The sequence below is a fragment of the Pyxicephalus adspersus genome, chromosome 5 (assembly GCF_032062135.1).
Source record: "Pyxicephalus adspersus chromosome 5, UCB_Pads_2.0, whole genome shotgun sequence".
NCBI classification, from domain to species: domain Eukaryota; kingdom Metazoa; phylum Chordata; class Amphibia; order Anura; family Pyxicephalidae; genus Pyxicephalus; species Pyxicephalus adspersus.
In genome coordinates this window covers 104128220-104152576 of record NC_092862.1, presented here as the reverse complement: position 1 = coordinate 104152576, position 24357 = coordinate 104128220, and the positions used below count along the sequence as shown (strand labels likewise).

At 37.5% G+C, this 24357-nt stretch overlaps 1 protein-coding gene across 2 annotated transcripts; it reads right to left on the bottom strand.

The window, feature by feature from the left end:
* Window positions 1–1965: 1965 nt before the first annotated feature.
* On the bottom strand, window positions 1966–23014 carry GASK1A (golgi associated kinase 1A). Of its 2 annotated transcripts, none has more exons than XM_072412349.1 (5): window positions 22557–23014; window positions 10057–11415; window positions 3868–3990; window positions 3518–3621; window positions 1966–2368 (listed from the first exon to the last, which is right to left on the bottom strand). In XM_072412349.1, the coding sequence occupies exons 1-5, from the start codon at window positions 22605–22607 to the stop codon at window positions 2167–2169; spliced, it is 1839 nt and encodes a 612-aa protein (XP_072268450.1). In that variant the 5' UTR covers window positions 22608–23014; the 3' UTR covers window positions 1966–2166. The 2 variants fall into 2 exon arrangements, with proteins under 2 accessions (XP_072268450.1, XP_072268452.1); XM_072412351.1 differs by having other exon boundaries at window positions 22605–23014.
* Between the last annotated feature and the right edge of the window lie 1343 nt (window positions 23015–24357).

The following is a 24357-nucleotide window of genomic DNA, read 5'->3' as shown; positions in this document are numbered from 1 at the left end:
CAGTTGAATGTTAGAAGTTAGGAACACAGTTGAGCCTGCAATGAAACATTAAGGTCAACCGCAAGTCTTAAGTTAACTTAGTTATTTTAAAACTACAAAACTCTGCCACTATGTTATAGAAAAGAAAAGAGAATGGGTTTCTGTTACCATGTCCATGTCTTAATACACTCCAAACATCAGCATCCTAAACCTCATACTAGCAACGAAATACATTTATTAAGCTGAGCTGTTAGGGTGTCTATATACACAGTAAGAGGTCTATTTATAAAGCAGTGATACTGACATTCGACAACCTTCCCTGGTGGAGAAATTTCAAGGCCCAGGTGTGTTTAATGGTAGTTTTTGATTCTATACCAGAGAATGTTTGGTGAATGTTATATTCACAGATTTATAAATAGACTCAAAAAGGGTATACATTGTTCTTATAACACAAAGCACAACAAAAGAAATAATGAGCACCAAAGAGTTTACCCAGGAACATCAAAAAAAGGTATTGACCGGATTATAAAATGTATACAAAAATCTTTATACTCAGATTGCAGGGGAAATTGTCCCCTTGATGGCTAAACCTTCAATATTTCCAGATCACATCCACTTAGACAGAATCATAATGGCACATATAAAATCTGTAGTGGCGTCAAATGTATTGATTATTTTGTCCTGTATGTTTGCATATCCTCATATGTAGAGCGTAAGCACCTTACTCAAAGTTTTATTAGGGGACAAACATAATGTCTTCAGCTTTATATTTTAAACTATGTGTACCCTTAAAACCAGTCCATAAACAAACCTCATTCATAGGGGGAAAACAAGAGCTATATACTATTCTGTATACTTGCTCCTTAAAGTGTATTTTTGTGTCATAGAATTGAGATGAACCCCAGACACATTTCTCATAAAGAAACAGTTTGTTCCAGAAAAAAAATATACGAGTAATTGTGACCACATTTATTCATAGTCATCTACAAAATTCCACAGAATTACTGTCATTGGATTTTAAAGTGCCTCTCTGAGCCTGATGTGTCAGGTACACCTATACCACATGTAATCAGATATCAGGATCAGTCATGGAACAGATTTAAAGGGGGGACAGTGTTGGGGCAGGTGAAGAGGTTAGTCATATGTGTAGGGGATTACAATGGTGGAACAGATGTGCAGGGGGTTACAGTTGTGAATACTGTGCAGCAGGGGTAGAACAGTTAAACTCTATTGACAGTAATTTGCATTACTCTGGGCAAAACACAGGTTGGGCATTACATTAGTAATGGTAAATATTTCTATTATATTTACTATTATATATTATTCTATAATATATTCATTTTGTTGCACAGGTAGATCTTCTAGATCACCTCTCAGGGGTTGCCTAACCCTGATCTAAAAAATTAAAGGTAATGTGTGTGTGGTTTTTTTTTTTTTTTTTTTTTTTGCTTATATATTTATATGCTTCAAAACAGCTGCAATCTCTTTAAAGTGGAACTTTCAGAAAAAAAAGAACATTTGCTTACATTTACCTGTGAAAAGCCCTAGCCTAAGATCTGGCTTAACTCTTCTTTCTGGGGATCGCTGTTCTGTCTGGTGCAGTCATCTTCTTTTTTTCTGATTATTCTTCGTGTCACCTAAAAGTGTACTTTATAAGCAAGAGATTGGGTGGCTTGTAATCATCCAAATGTTAAGAAAAAGACTGATCTCACTGCGCATGTGTGAGTTTGAGCACTTTTTTTTTACATTACAGGAAAGCAACAAAATTACACATGCCCGACCTCCAGCAAAAGCATAAGGAACAACCCAAAGCCTTCTGGGATATGTGACACAAGTATCCGAGGAGGCTACAGGTTTTTGCTTCAGTGGCGGTAAAGATGGAAGGGGAGGGGATCTCCACAAAAAATTAAAAAACAGTAGTAAAACAAATTAAAAGAACACACATTTGTTTTTCTTTATTGCTTACAAAAGGAACTGATATCCAAGTTAGAAGACACTTACCATATCCCTTTAATAACATCAAAATATTAGAACAACTATGTAAACTATTCAGTGACTCTCCTGTTCTGGGCATTGTACATGTGTTAAAAAGTTCCTGGAGACCAAAACCCAGATGAGAAGTAATTCCAAGAAACATTCAAAGTATTTACAGAGGAAATGAATTATGTTCTGGTGGTTGAAGGTATATTAAAGAGAAGTAAGCATGAAATTGTGCTTTTCTATGTATTCCACAAGAATCTGTCCTCTTTTGACTATGGTTTCCACAAGTGCTTTTACTCCATGGAAGCCTCCTTGGCTTGTCCAGAATACGTGATCCATCTTCAAAGATCTTAATAGCATGTGGTGTAAACATCCTGACTTCAGCACTTGGACTGCTGATCTAGGATACCTAAAGGATAGCAAAAAAAGATGTTAGTCAAAGCAAGGTAAGAGTAATAATACTTTATATCAGCGGTCCCCAACTGAGCCACTAACTTTGGAGGTCCGTGGCTCTGGAAAAGGACCCCGCTGGGGGGCACACTGGCCAGAGCTGTAGACCATGTCCCCCTTATGGACACAAACCGCCCACTCTCCCATCACAGGCTCCGGGAGGTGGGCAGGTTGTGTCTCTGGAGTGGGTGGGTTCTGGCTTCATGACCTCATTATGGGGAAAGTTTCTTCCCCTCTAAGTGACACACGGCTCCCCAAGCATGCGTGGCCTGGATTTTGTGCATTTGGTGGTCCGTAGGTCTGAAAAGATTGGCTACCACTGCTTTATATGACAGTATTTCTGTAGAAATGGACAGTGATTGGCCCCTTTCAGCTGTCAAACACACAGTTAGCCTCTGCCAACCAAAACTTCGACTTCCTGACTAAATGACCTATGTAATCACCTGAACAAGACTACACTGACAATAATTCTCCTTGTGCCCTGCTGCAACACTACAAAAATTAAATGGATCAATGGGGATGTAAGACTGAGCAAATTGTTCCCCTGAATGAATATTCTTCAAGGATACTGTTTTGTAGCAGATCATTGGAGACTGCGTCTACTAGAAATGTTAGTCTACTAAAGTTACTGAATATTATAAGATTAGTTTTTCCATCCCCCCACCACCACCAAAGTATCAGTCACAGTGACTGCTAAAATCTCTATATTGCACACCTGTATACCATACCTGTAATAGCTCCAGACAGGAGGTATGCTAGTTCATAAATAAGCTTAATTTTTTGTCTGCTGCTCCCTGATAAATGTGCAGCACCCTACCAACCCTGGCAATGTGAACCAACTGTTGAATACCTGGATTGGCATCAACAAAACTGAGTTTGCTACACAATATTTGCTTTCAGATGAAATATAATTTTGATGACATTCACCACTAATTGATGCCATTTGTATTTTGCCGTAATGTGGATGGAACTAAATCTAAACCGTTGAAAATTCTACAATTAGGAGTATTTCAGCCAATGTGAATTCAACAATTTTGTATCAAAATCATTCTGCTCATCCCTATTAGGAACAAGACTAATGCTGTAAAGCTCACTGCAATTTTCTTACCTATCAATCCCTTGCAGGAGTCTAAAGTTAAGATTGTCCTCAGGGTGGTTTGATCTTCCAGCATTATCAATGTAAACCAATTTAGAAGGGTCACGATGACGGACCTATGAAAACAAAGTGAAGTTAGGATTGTATTTAATTGAGTTAGGCATATTTTTCTTTTAGTGATTAGAAACACAAGAAGAACCTTCAATAAATATGGGTATGTACATTGACCATCTTTTGAAACACACAACACACAGGCAATTTCTTTTTCTGATACAAAAACAATTTTCAGCGCTTTTAACAATGTAACACCAGAAACATTAGACTTGCCAAAATAATTATCAGTAATTGATACTAGTACCCACCAAAATGTGCACCAAGACAAGTTCCTTTGGGCTGCGACACTTGTCATGTAGCAGCTCTTCTACACAAGGCTCTGTAGGGTCTGGTCTAAATCCACAACAGTAACGGTCTAGTCGATCCTGAACCTGTGTGATCAGCAAAGTACAGAATAACTTTGTAAGGAGAGGAATGGTCTTTTTTTTATTGTATCACTAATAGTAAACTAAATAGTGAAAACACAACATTGATAACTTGTTAAAACTACTTTCATTAGTCATCTTTTAAAATCAAATAAGTGAAGGTTTAATAAACTGAATATGTATACGAAAATAAAATTTTCCTCAATCAGGGCTCTGTTTACGGGTGGGGATATAGACCTAGACAGTGCTCAAGCTGTGCTTGCTAGGCAAGCAAAAAAACCTTTGATGGACCAGAGTGATATGCCGCCTAATGTATTTTTAGGGTCATCAAAGGTCAGCTGCCTGGTCCTCCAGAGCCCCCCTGGCCCTTCTACCTTACAAAATGTGCAACGGCCCCAGGAAAGTTTTGCATTCTGGTTGGCCCTGCTCTCTTTTTCTAGTAGGCCTCGGCTCCCTAGTCTGACACTGGTTGTTAGTTTCCTACAAAACCTATAGAAAAGATTCGGCCATTAGTACGTTCATCCTTACAGGTACTTTTCAACAGCTAAAGCCTGGAATTTGGAAGGTCCTTTATTAGTGTTCCCATACTCATGAATCCATTGCTTGAATATAGACTGACAATAAAGATGTATCAAGTGATGGACAATTACTTAGTCTTTGTTTTTACTATAGGAAAGTGCACTGCCATTTTTTATACTGTAATGCCCAGCAGTGAACAGCCGCCTGCATGGTTGTCTGCTGTGATGTTGACCCCAACTAATACACTAAATGGTGCTACGCTCAAAAATGGACCGAAATGCATGCAGCAGTGTGTTGTGAGAACTGACTGCATCACATTGCATAAGTAGGAACATCAGACATTGCTGTCTATGGAATATCTGATGTCCTTGCACATAAAAGACAAAGATGTGACAGCTACAACTAATCTATGAACATTAAACATCTATGGGCTGGTACAAATGAGTAGTTTCTTACTTCCAGTTCAATTAAAGGATCAGCTTTAAGTCTGAATCAGTGACCAACCAATTATAAGAAACTGATTTTTTTCAGTTCCAGTCAAACTGTGTGAACAGTTGAATTGTGTATGAATCATTTATAACATCCAATTTGATTTCTGGACATTTGCATTCTGGAGAAAAAGGTCACTGGGGGAGAGTCCCATACACATACACTATGTTCAGTGTTTTGGGACTTTTAAAAAATTGATTACCAACTGATTATATAATATTAAGATTGGTCAGTCAAGCATGAACATAGCAGCAGATCTGCTCATGTGTACTAAGCCATTGAGTTGTAGAGCTACCATATATAGCAATATATGCAATCACCAAACCATAGGTAAGTAAAAGGGTATTTTTAGCAAACATCTGGTAAATCTATTTCCCCTTGCCACTAGATGGCACTGCTATAAAGAGCTAGAATAGTTCACCCAATTCAATGTCATTGTTTTGAAGGGGGGGGGGGGGGGTTATAAAATTTTAATATAAAATACTACATTCTGCCCTATCTATGTAATTACATAAATCATAACCCTATAGAACTGATTTATGTACTGTCAGTGTCTGAAAAATAGAAGCACATTAGCACTTTCCACTTGCAATCCTGCATAATTACTGTAGCAGAGATGTGAATTGAATCCTGACAAATCCTTTTTGCAGCTGTGATTGCTGGAAGCCTATGTTGTGAAATCATTCATACTAATACGTAACATTTTCCTGAAATATTACCAAAGCTGAAGTAGTCAACTTGAAGAATGGAGGAAAAAGAAAAACTTTGCCTACCCATCTTCTTCTGTCTTTTGAAACCGTCACTACTTCTCACCACTACATATCTCCCCTCTTACTGTTGTATATGTTACCTACTAGATTGTAAGCTCTTCGGGGCAGGGTCCTCTCCTCTTGTGTCACTGTTTGTATTCGTCTGTCATTTGCAACCCCTATGTACATCGCTGCGTAATATGTTGGCGCTATATAAATCCTGTTTATTAATAATATGTAATAATAACATATAAAATGTTATAGTATTTATGCATGCAGTAATTAAAGCTTCCCTTAAAGAAGAACTCCCTTTATATTTGAGCAAAAAGTTGTTTATCTGCTGATTCATGTTTGACATACAACCTAGGTGTCTTAAAGGAAATCATTACTGAAAGAAGAATGGGAGGGGTATTGCAGAAGGCAGAATATGCAGGAGTGTGCATATAGGTATGACAGCAGGCAGTCGGATTATAATTTATAATATGGATTATTAAGTAGGAAAGCAATATTGAGGAGGGTATAACAGTGAGCAACATGTGTAAGAGAGGAGTGCAGAGGGAATACAGTGAGCAATATGAGTGGGAGATAAATACAAAAAGTATGACAACAAGCAGTATATGCAGGTGATGAGTACATGTCATCATGCATCTTTAGGACTGCTTAACACAGTAGATAATCTTACATTCTGTACATTTTTTACTTGCACATGTTATTTTTTTAAACTGTTACTATTTTCTGAACTTTTAAATAAACGAGCAACAATTTCAAAGTGATTTTTTTACTACAATGTTTGTACAGTTTTTTTAAAAAATGCTGATGTTGCTAAAGGCTACACACAGAAATTGCAACTAATTAGACCCAGAAAATTTGAGTTTATTGCTCTACCTTTTTAGGAAGTCTGAGTTTCAAGTATCTTTAGAGTATGGCTGGGAGCTCTAAGAATGAATCTTTGACAGTCTGGACTGCAATGTACACATCATGAAATAAATGAAGCTTAGTACCAGGAGCACAGACAAAAGATACATGCTTCTCTGCACAGCCCTCTGTTTAAAGAGTGGTTGGGAAGCAAATAGAGCCTGCTGGTTTAGGAAGGCTGCCATACTTTAGACCAGTGAGCACACAAAATGTGTGTTTAACAAGAAATTCTCCCATAGCCGTTTTCATTGCAAAGATTCACAGGAAAAGACCATTTAGCTGTCTCAGGGGGAATGTACTGAAATGTGAATATTCAACAGATATATGAAATTGACCCAGTGCTGTGATAAAAGGTTGTTACCAACTAAAGTTTAGAAAGATATTAGTAAAAAAAAGATGTTTGATGCAATATATAGTTTAGTGCATTAGGTAAAATATTAATTAAAAAGTGGACTATTATAAGGAAGCCGTTAACAAATGTAATTTACAGCTGGTACCTCTCCCTCTTGCATACTACCTAATTTCTGAGTTAGTTTTTTGAAAAAAAAAATCTAAAAGCTAGAATACTTACATAAATCCATGGTCTTATGTCTTTTTTTTCTGCTGAGGAAGGTACTTTTTGGCCAGCGCTGTATGATGTGGGTACTTACTATTGGCTGTCAAGCAATAGGGTCCTCTCATGGTCCAGAAGAATGTAGTGCAATAAATTTGTCATGAAGAGATAAGTACAGACTGCAGTACTGTATCCACCAGTCATCAAGCAATGCCAGCAAAGAACATGGACAGTGTAGTTGGTGAGTTTGGTAAGGTTTCAGAAGATAATTTTTTCTCCAAAATCTAAGGAATGTGTGAAAAAATGGGAGAGGGTGCTGCTGTGCCCAGAGGTGGGCTTTAATGTGGTTGAAAAAAAAAGCAAAACTAATTGCAGTAGGTAGCTGGGAGCATAAGCTGCAAGCCTCAATTGAAAACCTGCAAGTCCCAAATTGCTGCAAGATCTTTCAAGTGAACCAGTTTCCAATAGTCAACAACATAACAGGTACACTTTATAACATGAATAAAAGTCAGTATGGGTGGTAGTGCACTGAGAGAAAGTACTGAATCAATCATCTAATAACAGCCAATATGGTTGACACCGATTTTCTCTCTCGGAATCTTTAAACATGGGGATTAAACATCAGCTCCTCTTATCAACTGGTACCTAAATAAAGTAAACACAAACTTACTGGCCACTTTATTAGGTACACCTGTTCAACTTGTAGTTCATCTGTTGGACATGTAGACATAGAGATGACCTGCCAAAGATCGAACTGAGCATGAGAATAGGGAAGAAAGATAAATTAAATTAATTTGAATGTGGCATGGTTGTTGGTGCCAGACGGGCTGATCTAAGTATTTCTGTAACTTGTGTTTTGCTGGGATTTTTTTGCACAATCATCTCTAGGGTTATTATTACTATCTTGAATTTGCTGTATATATTGTCTACATATTATGCTAGCCTTTATAAAGACCCTAGTCATGTCATTATCTTTCCCCCAGAGGAGCTCACAAGCTAAAGTCCATAACTTTCTAATATGTCATTAACACAGTCTAGTTTTTTTGGAGGAATAAAATGAACCTACCTGCATGTTTTTCAGGATGTGGGGGACCATATGTCCCAGAGAAAACCCACAGAAACACTGGGTAAACATACAAACCCCATTCAGATAGTGTCCTGGGTGAAATTGTAACCTGGGACCCCAGCACTGCAAAGTATAGAGCCACTGTGCTGTTTAAAGTGTTTACTGGGCATACATAGAATAGTCCAATAAAGGGGAAAAAATCCAGTGAATGTCAGCTCTTTAGCCTCAAATGCATCATTGATACCAGGAGGAGAAGGGCCAGACTGTAACAGTAACTTAAGTAACCACTTGCTACAACCAAGGTATGAAGAAGAGCATCTCAGAACACAAACTCATCAAACATTGAAGCATATGGGCTACTGCAGCAAGAGACCACACCAAGTTCCATTACTATCAGCTAAGAACAGGCATCTGAGGCTATGCCTTACATGGACTCACCAAAACCGGCAGGAGAAGATTGTCTGGTCTAATGAGTCTCGATCTGACGACTATTTACAGAGGGATAACACACCATGTTACACAGATCAAATCATCTCAGTGGTTTCAATAGATTGGAAATTTGTGTTTCCAGCACCTTGTTGAATCTAAATCATGAAGAATGATGGCAATTCTGAAGTTAAAATGGGTTCTAATCCAGTACTAGCAAGGGGCATCAGTGACCAGTGGATGAATATCAAAGAGGCATAACAGGACTACTTTAAAGATTTTTGACGGAATAATTATCCTAATGGCTTTTATCTGCAGGAGCAAAAACAATAATCCAACTGTGCCTTTAGGGAAACTACTGGAAATAAGATGATGCAAAGTTTACTTAGTAACTACTTAGTAGTTTCTGTAGAGCTCACTGATGAAACAGTCCAGAGGGAAACACTTAACTGAATAACTACCATGTGCTTTCTGTTTGTACTTAATGAACACAGACATTCTAGTACTAATCCTAAATAACATCATAGATGAAGTGGAGGCTTTGCAGAAATTATATATGTTTATATGGTTTAGAAAGAAATTCTACAGCTGTATACGTTAATGCAAAATTTAAAGAGAAACATATGCACTTGGAGATGCATCTATTGTTGTTGTTCCATCTAAATATGCATGTTATATAAAGATACATTAATTAAAAAAACACATGATTTAATGGCCCTGATTTAATAAAGCTCTCCAAGGCTGGTGGGGATACACTTTCAGGAGTGAAGCTGGGTGATCAAGCAAACCTGTAACGGATCTGGTCCAGAATTGAAAATATTTGCTAACAAAGAGCTAATAACTTTTAGGAAATCCATTCCAGGTTTGCTAGATTACCCAGCTACACTGATAAAAGTGTATGCTCTCCAGCCTTGGGGGGATTTGTTATATCAGGGCCAATGTCTTCACTATACCTATTGCAGCAACTGCAACTATGATAAAGTTCTTAACGTCCATATGATGATCAAGAGGCCTAAACTGCTACCACAAACTTATCATCTGCAGCTGATGTATAGAGACATATTTGAATTTTGAAGAAATGCTCCTGTCCTTTTTCTTTTAGAAAATAAATGACCGGGGTTAATGTTTAATGTTAACCTAAAATTTTCAGTTCACGTGTGTGTGTGTTTGGTGCTGGTAAGAACAGAAATAGTCTGTAGTACAAACTGAATCAATTATTTAACCCATATTTTTGGTGATAAATGCTTCACTGACACTTGTCTACACTTATCAAACTCATAAATTCATCATTGGCCTAAAGATTTTTTTTTAAAAGCTTATAGTTAACTAATATGATAGGATATAAAATATCATACCTGCAGGAGAAAATCAAACAAAGCCAACTTGCCCCATTCTGTGTGCTTGATGCCCACACATGGTGGAGTGTCAATAGGTGTGATAGAGTCTTTCATGCCACATTTGTGTTTCAGCATTTCCTGATATGCCAACCAGCCTACATCATGAGAGTTCTGGTCATTGTTGGTGTCATTTAAGTGTTTTATGTCTGAATCCCACCATACAATAGGCCTTGCAGCACCATTAGTATACTTATATGGCAGCAAATCACTTTTAAATATTCGAGCCACTGTTGGAAGGCTTCGATTCAGTCCTAGCACCCTGTCAAGGTGAAATGCCAACACCTCATATAAGTCACTGGGTCTTTTTATTATTCCACAGGACCCCAGTGTGCAATGATTCTTTTGCTGGCAATTGCTGTCTAGCTGGTTTTGACATAAAGCAACTTTAAGAACCTGTCCATGTGCAGGAATCCTGGACTTTTCGATTATTTTCCCCTCTAACAATAACTTCATCTTCTGCAAGTCATCAGAAGAAAACCACGGGGGAGAGTTTTCTAGGAATCCTTCAATTTTGATTTTAGCAGACTTTGAATGAAATTTTGAGCAGTCTGATTTCATATGTGTTTTTTGTTTTCTTGAAGTTTCCTGGAAAAAAACTACTTTACTGCTCAAGTTTTCGCGTCCCCCATTATTCACAGTGTCTGCTTTCGAGGCTGGAAAGTTATCCAATGGAACTTTATGTTCATCTGTCTTCTGCATTTCTGGCAAAACAAGGGAGTCATTTTTAACCATAATGTGCACTACACTTTTAGCATTTTGGAACAGCTTATTCTTAGATTTAGTAAAGATATTTGTTTGTTTCAGGTTCTGGAGATCCTTGCCAGCAAGGAAACCTTCCTGATTTTCTGTAAACTCTTTTACATATGTATTTACAAGTATAATGTTCTCTGGTATAATTCCCATGTGGTTTCCTATGATATGTGAAGATTTTTTGGACATTTTATCTTTGGTTTTATAATGGGTATTTTTCCTTTGTGGTTGCTTGCTAAGCCGTTCTAAACTACTCTTCTCCTTGCAGTCATGGCTACAGTTAATATATGTCTTCAAGTCTTGGCGGTATTGCTGCAGACCAGATTCCCAGCTTTTGTGGTCATTGCTTTGGTCAAAGTTAGGAACGGAGCTCAAAGCGTCAGCCCATAGCCGTTTGTGCCGCACAACTTTCCTGTGTTGTATTTTCTGCTGAAAATCAATGTTTTCACCTATATCTGCTGGCAATGCAGGAAAACTGTTAATTAGCACCAAAGAAAATGCAAATAGGAAGCAAATCCCAACAACAGGTCTCCTCTTCAAACGCATCCTTAGCCACAACCTCAGGGCCTAGAACAGAAAACAAAGATATATGACATATTTGTGCATTTAACATATTTCCAGCAATATAGCTTTATTTCATAAATGTTTGGAGAAGACTATTTTAGTATGATTTATAGTGAATGGTAAATGTAGCTGCCACTGTTTCATCTTTAACTAATGTTTCAAATTTAAACATCTACAGGTAGTCCCCAGATTACATACGAGATAGGGATGTAGGTTTGTTCTTAAGTTGAATTTGTATGTCGGAACAGGTACATTATTTTAATAAATGCAATTAGGACAGATGTTTGTCTCAACATATTATCAGACAGTGTTGTGTCAGTTATTGTAAAAAATCCCCACTGTGAGTTAATCACAAACAAAGCAAAAAAAAAAAAACTTTATGGAGCCTAGACATTCATTAACTTCTGGAGCAAGCTGTGCTTTGATATACAAAAAGAAACAGCTGCAAAATTTGTCTTGGTCATTGAAGAGTTATAAGATGTTACAGATAGCTCCAGTCTTAGGATCACCCACAGCATCAGCTGTGTTTAGCAAAAGCTTTCTTCTGAAAGTCATGCAAACTGCACCCTCCCCCCATCAAGCTTCCCTCCTGCACACAAGCAGCAAGGAAGCCCCGTTCGTATTTAGGAGTCGTCCAAATGCCATATGTCCTTAACTTGGGAACTACCTGTACATAATAGTAAATACATACTTTACTTTCATTAAAGCATTTTATATTTGTGATTTTTTTACATAAATACATTATAAGCATATTTACACTTTTAATAATAAAAAGGTCTTATTTATTAAAAATATATTTTTGATATTTTACAGTACTTCAGTTGTACCTAAAGGTAAAGTATTGTGGTGGAGAGGGAAAATACTTAGATGAGTTTATTTTCTGAAAGCAAAGGAGTAAAAGGAGGACTTTCAAGGCACCAAAAACCTCTACGTATTTTGTGGAACTCGCCCATTGTTCAGGACATGGTTCTACAATTAAAAATACATATACATTTTAAACAGATAAATCAATAAATCAATTTAACAACATAATAACAGTGTCTCAAACATAGTTAGATGAGTTCAAACATTTAATTCACCTTCATGTGTTCAATTCTATACTTTTCTTTCTGCTGTTGAGTCATGGAGATTTTGGGAGCTTCCATTTGACCTTTCATTGCACCTCTCCTATACAGGTATGTAAGAAAGTTAAAGGAATTTGGAGGAGCTCCCTTTTAATAAGTGCAGTTAGACCCTCAAAGGGAGTAGCAATGCTTTACATCAGGTCCTCCAAGCATGAAAAGCAGAACCTAGGAGACTGTCAATGTGAATTGAACAGGGGGAGCAACAGAGGGAAAGGTCTTTTACTTCTCTATCATGTGGGATATCATAGTTTATCCCTCTACTCGCATTTGTACAAAGAAGCTGTAACACATCTGATCAATTTCAATAAAGAAGGTTGGCATTTCCTTTTTGTGATTGGTCAATATGCCTATGGTGTCCCTTTGGTGCATAAGGTACACCAGAATGTAGTTTGACTTCTGTGAGGAACTTTGCTGTGTATAGGAAAAAAAAGCTTGGTATGTCTGCACTGGATATAGAAATTCTCAACAAACTGGTAAATCCTAAGGCTGCTCACTCCCTGTAAGTAGAAGGGTTGGCGGCAGGACACACCTATTGAAGAGTTATTTTATAAGTAAGTGCAACCCAAAGATCACATAAGGCTCCCCAAACAAAAATGTATTAAAAGGAAATTAGAGAACTGTAATAATTATACATTTTGTTCACAAACTTGCCTTAGACCAAATCAGGGGAATCTACAAGCATCCTATCTGATGTTTAGATCAGAAAATATTGTATGTAACAGTAATTTATATTATCTGATATTGTCTACCTAACTGTAAACATTTCAGCATATTGGCTGTTTTCAGAAACATATTAACAAGATAAAATATTTGCTCACAAAAGGACCTCATGTCAGCCACACCTGTCCCTCTTTGGACACCATTTTTTGTGTGCACTTTAAACGGAACCTAAACAAAGGCTTAAATGATATTTATTTACAAGCCACAATAAACAAATTGTTTAAAATCAATGTCACAAGGATTAGGTTTTTAAGTATGTTTGTGTGCTAAAAACAATTGTGAACTCAATATTGGGTAAAATTAGGAGAATTTATTATTTCCACATGTATTGCTCTGAATCCATGAAGATCTAAGAAACCTCTTTAGCTCAAAACAGGCTTTTTTTTCTCTGTATCTTGGCAGAAGGATAATGCATAACTCAAGCCAACAGCCAGAGCATACTCTTCTAAAGAAAAACTTCATTGTTCATTACTTGCTACATAAGGTCTGCAGAAACCATGAACTACAGAAAACAACCACAAATCCACTTAGGTTTTCCTATGATTTAGGTTGAGAATATATGGTATATTATTATGCTGCAATCTTTCGTATAACTGAAAGATGCATAGTACCTAAAGCAACGGTCGCCAACCGTGGTCCATGGCTCTGGCCGGTGCACCCCCCAGCAGGATCAGGAGAAGGAGCAGAGCCGTGGACCATGTCCCCCCGTATGGACACAAGTTTCTTCCACTTTGAGTGACACACAGTTCCCTGCGCATGCACAGTTCGGAGTCTGTGTATTTAGTGGTCCGTAAGTTCCAAAAGGTTAGCAACCACTGACCTAAAGGGTCATTTTATCGATTATATGTGGAGTGTGGTGGGTTGAATTATCTACCATTTACCTTTATTTTTAAAGGAATGTAAGCAAACCTGTACTGCAATGTAAAATTTAAAAACAAAAGCACTGCCATTTAGCAGATACCACAAGATTCCTGCTGATGCCTTTCTCAGCCAGAAAGGTCTTTTGTGCCAATGTTTGATTTCAGCTTTACTTTGATACTGGAGCCTGACTTTCCCTGATTATATGATTAGGCTCTATATTTACATGTTTAAAACGAAATAAAAGTTTGCTTTGAGTAGCAAGTTTTTTCCATTATACTTTTTGGTTTGGATTCTACCCAATGGTTGTTACTAATCTTCCTATTGTGCTCTCAGTTATATAAGTAAGTTTAACAAGAAGAGATATGGCTTATAGCTGTTCAAGGACCTGGAAGCTCAAAGACAGAGGACGCCCAATAAAATCTTCATGGGCCAGCTTAAAATAATAAAAGGGGGCACTTGCTATACAGATACAATCCCAACCCAGTACCTAAAAAAATTGTGGCCACTGGCCAAGTTTTAGCATTGTTTGAGCAATGAATGGCCATTAATAAGCACTTATGCTTTCCACAGTCAGCATTGCTCCTGTGAGAGCATTAAGAATGCAGGGAAAATAGCACCCTACCAAAACAGGCATTATGTTCTCATTTGCACCCAACATTCTTCCATAAAGAGTTTGGTACAAATGAGATCAGTTTTTGGATAGACTGAACTTTTATGTAGCACTGTAAGATAAAAACTTCTCTATCACATCACATGTGGCTTGCTCAAGTTGCCACATTGGCTCCTTTTAAAACTAAAAAATTGTGAAACCAAAAAATAATTTTTATTATCAGGTATACATTCTTTAGAGGTGCAATAGTTTACATTGTTAGGCTAAAATAAGATTATACATATGGAGGTTAGATATTGAATAGTGCATACCTTTATCAAACTGTTTACAGTAATAAATGCAGTTATATATTGGTTATTGATTGTATATAATGGATGCCCTGGCTATTTGAGCCACGCTTTGGAGTAGTGTATTTTGTACTGAGCGAGGTGGTTCGGTCATGCTAAGGGGGCCAGGAAGGATTCTACTTCCAAGCTACAATGGTTATGCGAATGCACACTATTTCCTCTGTGAGATCCCACCTTCTAGATTGTAAGCTCTTCGGGGCAGAATCCTCTCTTCCTGTGTCACTGTCTGTATTCGTCTGTCATTTGCAACCCCTATTAATTGTAGAGCGCTGCATAGTATGTTGGCGCTATATAAATCCTGTTTATTATTATTGTTATTATTAATATTATTAATAAAAATAATAATAATAATAATATTAATCATAATAATATCGTGTGAAGTGGAAGTTTTAAGTGGTCTTGGGAGTTTCACTCTACACACCTATTTTAAAGACAATCTACAAACCCAGGCTATATCTTGTTTTTATACCTTATAGATAAATTTATTTGTATTTATAAATACCTTATAGATAAATATAGACAATTTTTGAATAATTATATTTAGGTTACATCCTCCCCCTTTTTGCCAAAACTTTATACCAGTACATTCTGCTGGGAGATCCATGGCATGTTGCTCATGGATAAAGGATAACAACATAAAAGTACAAGTCTCTAAACAATTATGTTAACCAAAAAAATTAAATAAATGTGCTCCTGCACAGCCATATATGAGGAAACATAGGCTTTGTACACCTGTGAGATGACTTTAGCCCAATACAAGCGATCAGGCTTGTCTAGGGGCAAGAATCTGACGTGTATAGCAGTCACCCAATGTCATTTATAGGTCTGTCCTGACAGGTTCCATGAACCTATGGAGAAGGACTGCTATAGAAGTCAATGGAGAAGGGCACAGTTGGGTGCTGCTCGCTTGTTCTGCCCCCTCCAAAGAAGAGAACACTGTGTGTACAACATTCATTCACTCATCTGTCACTTTTTGTCGCTGGAAATGATACAAAAATTTAATGTGTTTGCAGAGCTCTACTGTCAGGAGAAACTTACCTCTGAACTGTAAATATCAGGACCCATAGTCAGATCACATAACCTGCAGAAGCCCTACATTGATCAATCTTATTATATCATGTAGAAAAAACATAAGCAGAGGCTACCTTTAACAAAAAAAAAAGAGAATACCAGAATGATCAAAGCCATAACAGGCAATTCCTAAAAAAATGGAGCTAGTCCAATTTATTAGCCTGAGCCAATGAGACCAACCATCACATTGAAAGAGTTCGGGAGACGGGATGTTACAGGTTGCTTCAGCTGTCTATATTGCTGGATCTAACTGTTGTTAACACATTAATTATTTCATTGAAGTTAACCTATAGCTGCATATTTTTTTTTCTATATGCCCTATTTGATTTAAACAGGTTTGTGATCCATTTACTAATTAAGGTTAAATAAGCAAAACCTTATTAAATAATTATGTCAAGTATTTTGCGTTATCTTTCTGTTATAAATACTGTTTAAACTGGCTGTCTTCCAGAACAACAAATCAATATTAGTATATCCTTCCACTTTAGGAATAGTTGTTTTTCCAAAAACATGCTGGTGAAGTTACAGACCATGTAATTTATTTATTTCTTAAAAAAAAAAGAAAAGAAACTTTTGGAAATAAACCAATGAACCAGTTTACAAAAAAGTACATCCAAACCTCAGTCTCTGCCGAGAGGGATGCGATACACACAAACATTTTCACTTGCATGTCTATGGATATCAGACTGACCACTTAACACTTACTTACATAGTGATTTATCAACAATACTATATTTTCATAAATAGACTTATATAGATTTATGTTTTAAAGCAACATCTGGGAGAAGGTGGTTATCTGGATATCTTGTGTATTATGTAATCATTCATCTTCTGACCACATCTATACCATTGAAATGACCAGTAATAACATTTTATTCACCTTGTGGTCATAAGATATTTTAAATGCATGTTTAAAGAGGTCTTGGCTTTATGTTTAGTTTTGGATCTGTTTTCCAAAAATGCATTACAAAGTTGGGTTCTCTGAGGAAAAGTTCTTAATGGCAGTTCTACAGCCAAACACCAGACATTGGTTTTTAATCCTAGAATGTAAATAAAAGCCTCTTCTCTAAATGGGAATATGAACTTTGAAAACATGATTATTACGGTATGTATAACACAAAACGCCTCCAAAATGCTTCTATTGACATCATGTATCGAGTGGTAAGAGAGGGAAGATGTACAAACTTTGAATATTGGAGTGGGAGATTGAAGCAGAGAATATTTAGTCAGGTTGAAAAAAGGGAAATAAACATAATAGAAACCAGCATATCCCGGGTACAACCATATATACATAGTTGATCCAGAGGAAGGCAAAAAAAACACAGACAATGGTTCAATTTGCTCTAGTAGGGGAAAAGGAATTCTTTCCTGATCTTGTGAGGCAATCAGATGTCCCCTGGATCATCTAAGGAGATACAAAAGAACTTATGCGCATTAGCTCTTTTTTCTTCCCAAAATGGCAGATGTTTGCTAAAGTCAACCAGAGAACCATAAACTGTCTGGAAATGTGGAAAACTGCCTGGAAAAGTGTTTACACTTCTGGCTGTGTGCTTTTTGTCTCAACACAGGGCAGTATGACCTGTAATAAATGAGGATGTGAGTCTCCATTAACATTCTGTTCTGCTTCTTCCCTGAGGTTGTCCCCTGTAATGAGTATCCTTTCCTTTCTTCCTGACTAGGTCAATGAATTAGGAATTTTAGTGCCCTTCCACTTAAATCTTTAGTGATTTTCTATCCTATCCTATGATTCCTTCAGAAGTATGCACGGATCTTTAAATCAAAATAAAGCAGAATACTAAATACTGAATAAAATTCATCTAGGCATTTTATCTCTGGATAGAAATCTGCTCTTTTTCATGGAATAATGTTTTATATCCCTATGCTAGGCCTGCTCTTGAAAACAAAATTCCACATTTTAAACTATTTTGGCACGTTGGCAAATTTAATAACGCTAAAGTAGATAAACTAATATGCTGCAATGAAATCAGACATGAAAAAGGGGAGTTAAAGTTAAAAATCCTTAAAACTGGGTATGCAACTTTGTGTGTTTTTTTGCATTTTTTGCCATTTTTTGTGTGCTAATGTGTTATTACCACACATTTTATTGTGTTTTGTCAGTCAATGAGACTGAAGGTTGCTAGGGACAGTAATGGTTATTACCATTGAAAATAATATCACATGCTCATTTGATATATATAAATGTAAACACAATCGACTGAGCATGAGCCTAGTTTAAACTTAAAGCTGAACAAGTTGCACTGCAGATGGGAAAGTCTGTACATGTTGCCTGAATATTTGTGAAAGGAAGGCAAAATTTTTTTACCTGTTTTTCAATAGAGCAGAAAAGAGTGAGAAGGTGTGTCCGGTTATTTTTGCTATATTTGTGTTACGGTGCTGGAGGGCAGGATGGTGGACCCTCCGTGTCACCAGCCCTTTTGACACATATGTGCAGGTGGCGCAGAGTCTAAGCAGCTGCCCGGTCTTCACCAGAGCCTCTGGAGGTAAGGATGTTACGCTGTGGGCAGCTGCCAGGTTGGGGCCCCCCGTGCACGCAGATTTAGGTGACTTCTGACAGGCAGGAACAAAGTGTGGTGCCAGAACAAGAGACAGAGAGTAGTCAGACAAGCCAAAGGACAGAGCAGGTGGCGATCAGGAATAGTCATGGCCAAGCCAGGGTCGGTACACGAACAATCTGGAACAGGAGACACAAGCTGGAACAACGAGAACCTGGGAGCGGAGCCAAAGTAAATCCTTCTTCAGGCAACTTCCTGTTGCCAGTCACTTACTTTTAAAGGGAAGGTCAGGTGATGGATGGGAGCCATGTGACCTGCTGGTATCCTATCCTACCACCAGAGGGGGTGCTGGAGACGAGAGGTTGTTGGTGTTCACACCTCAAACTAGCAGGAGCAGATGACTGGGAGTCACATGACCTGAACCAGAAAGTGAGCTGAGGAGGTGATCCCTGAGCAGAGCTGGTGCTGTCTCAGGGGTGTGCAAGGTGGGTGACACTGAAGGGGGCACAGATCACCTGGTCCTACAGGGATCTGTGACAATTTTCTTGTGTCTGGAGAGACCTCTGCTCACATCTTTTACTGACAGAGCCAGGAAAGTACGGGAAATCACCCAAACCATGAAAAAGAAAAAAGAATCTTACTGATTCTAATATTGCTACACTGCTATAAAAATAGTTTTTATTGCTGTCGGTCTCCCTGTTGGAGACAAACAACAGATGACAAACAACAAACAACTTCATCCAATACGGACAGCAATAAAATTGAATAGATGTACTAATTTTTCTGCAAAACAGCTTGTCCAGTATTTTGGTAAAATATAACTCCACACATGGTGTGAAATTGACACGTCTTACTAATCATGAATACCATAGGCAATGTAAAGGAGAACTACTGATAGTCTAAACATTGGCTGGAGGAAAAGTCAGTGTCCAAGTTCACGTCTCACACAAGTTCACATCTCACTAAGTCTGATTGTAGAGCACGTTCATGAAATTCCATAATCCCCCCGAACAGGAAGAGAAACAGTCCGCTTTACGTCTTGAGCATATTTTCAAAATGGTCTGCACAGCTGATTCACATTATTGACTTCTGACAAAAATGTTTAACTCCCTGTTCATAATAATATTTACTTGATGACATCCGTGGAAAATCCATAGATGAATCCAATATTTACATTAGCCTCAAACAAAACTATATCAACTGGTGCTACCAAAATGTCATATTTGCTATAAAAACGTAAACAAATTATTAAGCACGAAGGTTGTATTATAGGTATTCTGAAAATCACCTGTCATCTAAGGCAGGGGACCTCAACCCCTGGTCTGACAAGTGGGTCGTGGCTCGGGGGCGCACCGCCCAGAACCGTGGACTACGTCTCCTGGAGACATGGCAGGCTCAGGAAGGTGGGCAGGTTACATTTCTGGACACAACCCACCCACTCTCCCATGGCGAGCTCAGACCAGAGATGGAAGAATGGGCAGGTTCTGGCATCATGACTTCACTATGGGGGAAGTTTCTTCCCCTTTTAGTGTCACACGGCTCCTCCGCACATACGTGGTCGGGAACTGGTAAATCTAATGGTCTGCGGGCTAGAAAAGATTGAGGGATTTTTTAGCTGTACAATGACATGCAGATTTCAACTGCATAAAATTAGTCTTTTTTAACCAAAAATTATGTATCTCTGTCCTTGTCAGTTCACCTAAAAGGAAATGACTATCACTATATAAATAATTAATAGGGCACAGTCACACCAAGGCATACAAATATCTGACTGCTACATTCTTATGTTTTTGGTCTATTTTAACATCCAATTGTTATACTAAGAAGCTGTGTCTAAGTGAATGAATATGAATGAATATGTCTCAAACATTGTGTGTTTGTATTGTTTGTACTTTTTGCAACCTGTTCTAATTTTGATATACGTTCGAAGAGTAATTGTTTTTATGAGTTTTGTTTTAATAAAGTTTGTATGACAATTTTATAGTTTTATGATCAGTACCACTTAAACTGCTTCTTTCAACCCCATAGTTTGGGTGTTTGGAGGTTTTTGTCTATTTAGATTTTTAACACTTTCTTTCTGGTTAAGGTGCTGTCTGTAGAACAGGAAGTGAGGGGAAATCTCTTTAAAGTAACTTTGGTTGGCAGTAAAACCTGTCAGAGGATCTAATAAACCAAACAAATATGTTCGAGATGGTTAAAAACACTTTAACCAAAATAGATTACAGGGCTGGAGTTGGTTTGTAGAAGGAAGACTGAACAAAGGCAAATTGTATACAAATGCATTGCAGTGGCTACCACTTATCACTTTTCTGGTTTTAGGCGAGATTCACATGTGTGCATTCTATGATGCACATGATGGGTAAGGTAGTCTAACTTTTTTCTTTTTTTACGTTTTACATTATTTATATCCAGTGGCTAGGGAAGGGGCATAGACTCTGAAAACGGACTTTCAATTCTATTTGAAAGTCCACTTTAAGATATACTGTGACCACAATCAAAATAATGGGGTACCTTATTGCAGCACACCAAGCATACAGTACATGGGCCCTTAATACAGAACTTTGGCCTTTCATTAAAATTAAATATGTGCAACAGAAAATGATTATAAGTGATTATCCTTAACTCTTGATTCTGCAAGTGCAGTCCAATGCAACTTCCTGATGTGATGTGGGATGGGAAGATGTTGCAGCGGCAAGGCTATTAGCACTATACAGGCTATACTACTCAGAGTGGTTACAGAGTACCACTCACTGCCGTTGGCTAAAAACCAGCAATGCAGTGCAAGAAAACAAGCGTCTGACAAGGTAGCGTATAATAATAATAATAATATAAAAATCCCTGTTGTAAAGATGAGCTTTGCTACATTCCATATGCTATATGACTGTTACAAGTCGTTTCCCCCACAACCGCCACCCCCGCATTGTAATCACACCTTCCCCCTGTTAACAAACATCTGAGCAGTCAGTTACTTCGTTAGGTAATGACTTTTACAGACCAGCTGTAAATTATTATCACCTAAACAAACTGAACAAATCTTTACCAACACAAATCAATTTCAACTCCCATTTTTATCAGTTTACTCTCATCATTAACTGAAAACCATATATAGATGGTGAACAAAGATATATAATGTACATGTCATTTCCTTTATGTTCTTTTATGTCAATATTAGCACAATCTCAGAAAATGCCATGTAAGCATGTAAGCTCATTTGTCAGACTGATCTACAGGGAGCAGCAAATATAGGTTATGCCACATTACCCCAATGTCCAAGGATAGCCTAGGGAAGAGTTGCCAACTAAAATTTAGTTTGACCTACTGCATATCTTTTTATGTATTGTTTGGTACAAAGCTTATAAATAATATATATAATAATATATATCATATTTAAAAATTAGTAATCATCTGATGATCTGTCTCTTTGTGACTCTAGCATACTTCAGTTTAACATCAAATGGGCAGAAAAAAACTTTACAATTTTGTAAAATGTTGCTAATGTTGCAACAAACCCTAAATGTATCATAAAATAAATGATTGTGTCTTTCATGCAAAGCGTTTACATCTAACTGCTCACATCTGGAAAATCATTTAAATTCCTTAGTGACTCCCTATGATTAAATGCTGTATTTTAGTGTGAAATGTATAAAGGCATTCAGGTGTAATTTTTTCTCCACTTCATTACAATTCATTTGTTTTTAAATATGCTTCTGTGTTCATTTACAAATAGGAATCACCTATTGTTAAGAACTGAAGCATAAGTTAAAACAAGATCTTCAATTAACTCTCAACAGTGACACATTGTTACTGTTTAACCACTAGAAAGGTTATGTGAAATGCATGTGATGAATGTTGCAAGCTGATGCCTAGCTATGTTGAAGCACAAAGCCTGGGCACTCACCACACAATGGGCAATTATTGTACCAAAAGTAGATTCAGCAATCCATACCATGTCCTATAGCGCAATGCAGAAGACAGATCAGCCATCCAAAGCAGTGCCCTTCTTCTGGATCTCCTTTCCATAGGCACCAAGTGCCTTGTCCTCTTTTTCCTTAGGATCCTACAACTGCTCCACAATTTGGGAGTATCAGATTCACATGGCTCACACTCCAGCAGCAAACTGTATTCCCTGCAAATCTCATCCAGATGGGGTGTAGACACAATGGTTACTGTTTCCAAATTCTCTGCTTATTTCCCAATAAAACTTTGGAATTGGCAACCTTGCGGCTGAAACTACTTGTTTCAAAAAACTCAAAAACCTATTAGCTTCTTGTTTCCAATATTCCTTTCTCCAATGATTAGAATCCCCCCTGGGCTGAGTTTGCAGGATAAGCCAAATTATTTGTGTCACTCAGTACAGCAAAGGCTGCAGCCAGCTCAGACCAGACTGTGAACAGGAGGAGAGGGTGGGATTGAGGTGAGGCAGAGGAGGGGGTGGGTGATGTTTCAAAGGGGTCTGGCAGAAGCAGAAAAGAAGAATTTGCTGGTTTATTTGATGCAGAACTTTTTTCACAATAGGAGTCCAAATTTTTTCCCTTAAAAACATTTTTGGACACTCCTTTAACAAATAATAATGACTTTAACACCACCTTCTACTTTTGCTTCAAAACATAAAGCATTGCCTAATCTGTTGAAAATGTTGAATTTGTTTCTATTTCTAGATAGAGTTGGAAAGGGTTACAACTCCTGACAGTTTTTTTATTGCTGTCTGTTTCACATTTGAGAAGTTTCTCCCTTCTGCTTAATCCTGGAAACACAAAAAAGAAAATCAAAGTGAATATATTCCCTCATTTGGCAGTTCTCACCAAAACAGGTGTCCGCATTGCATGGCTTCCAGATTTTGTGACAACTGTAAAATTTAAATCACTACTAGAATGTAAACATAATGTATATATATATATTATAAAACTTTTATAGAACGGGCAAGGCTTATAACTGTAGGACAGATCAATTCAGCCTTTACATTGATCTGAATAGCAACTAAAAAAAAGCCGGGAGTAAGGTAAGGCTTCATTTACATTAATATATATTCCCCCACCTTTTGGATTGTAAGCTCTTCTGGGCAGGGTCCTCTCTTCCTCCTATGTCACTGTCTGTACCTGTCTGTCATTTGCAACCCCTATTTGATGTACAGCACTGCATAATATGTTGGCTCTATAAAAATACTGTTTGTTACTAATAATATTAATAATAATTATATTAGATATGTGTTTACCCCAGTATACTGCAACAAATGACAATATACAGTCACCCTCCATTTCTCGCTTTGTGATGCTGACCCCATGTATCTGTCTGTCATTTGCAACCCCTATTTAATGTACAGCACTGCATATTATGTTGGCTCTATATAAATATGGTTTATTGATAATAACAATAATTTATTAATAATAATAATAATAATATTAGATTTGTGTTTGTCCCAGTATACTGCAACACATGACAACACACAGTCAATGTCCATTGCTCTCTTTGTGATGCTGACCCCACGGGGGATGAGGAAATGCACAAATACTAAAAGAAATGAATTTAGCAATGTGTTTCACCAATGCATTGTATTGCATATTGTGGGAATGTGGCCTTCTATGCAATGTCTGGTGTTCCATCAAATCTGACCCCATGTGAGGCATGTACAGTACTGCATTGCACATGTTGTGAAGATGCCCAATTGTAGAGATTTACAACATTGTGGGCAGCACGGTGGC

What these genes read in the sequence shown, in the direction of transcription:
- GASK1A (XM_072412349.1), bottom strand. Translation starts at nt 22,607, where the DNA reads ATGGTATGGATTGCTGAATCTACTTTTGGTACAATAATTGCCCATTGT. An exon ending in TTGTCTTGGTGCACATTTTG is followed by an intron (nt 3,622 to 3,867) that starts GTGGGTACTAGT and finishes TTGTTTTCATAG; the next exon opens with GTCCGTCATCGTGACCCTTC. An exon ending in CTCCTGCAAGGGATTGATAG is followed by an intron (nt 2,369 to 3,517) that starts GTAAGAAAATTG and finishes GCTATCCTTTAG; the next exon opens with GTATCCTAGATCAGCAGTCC.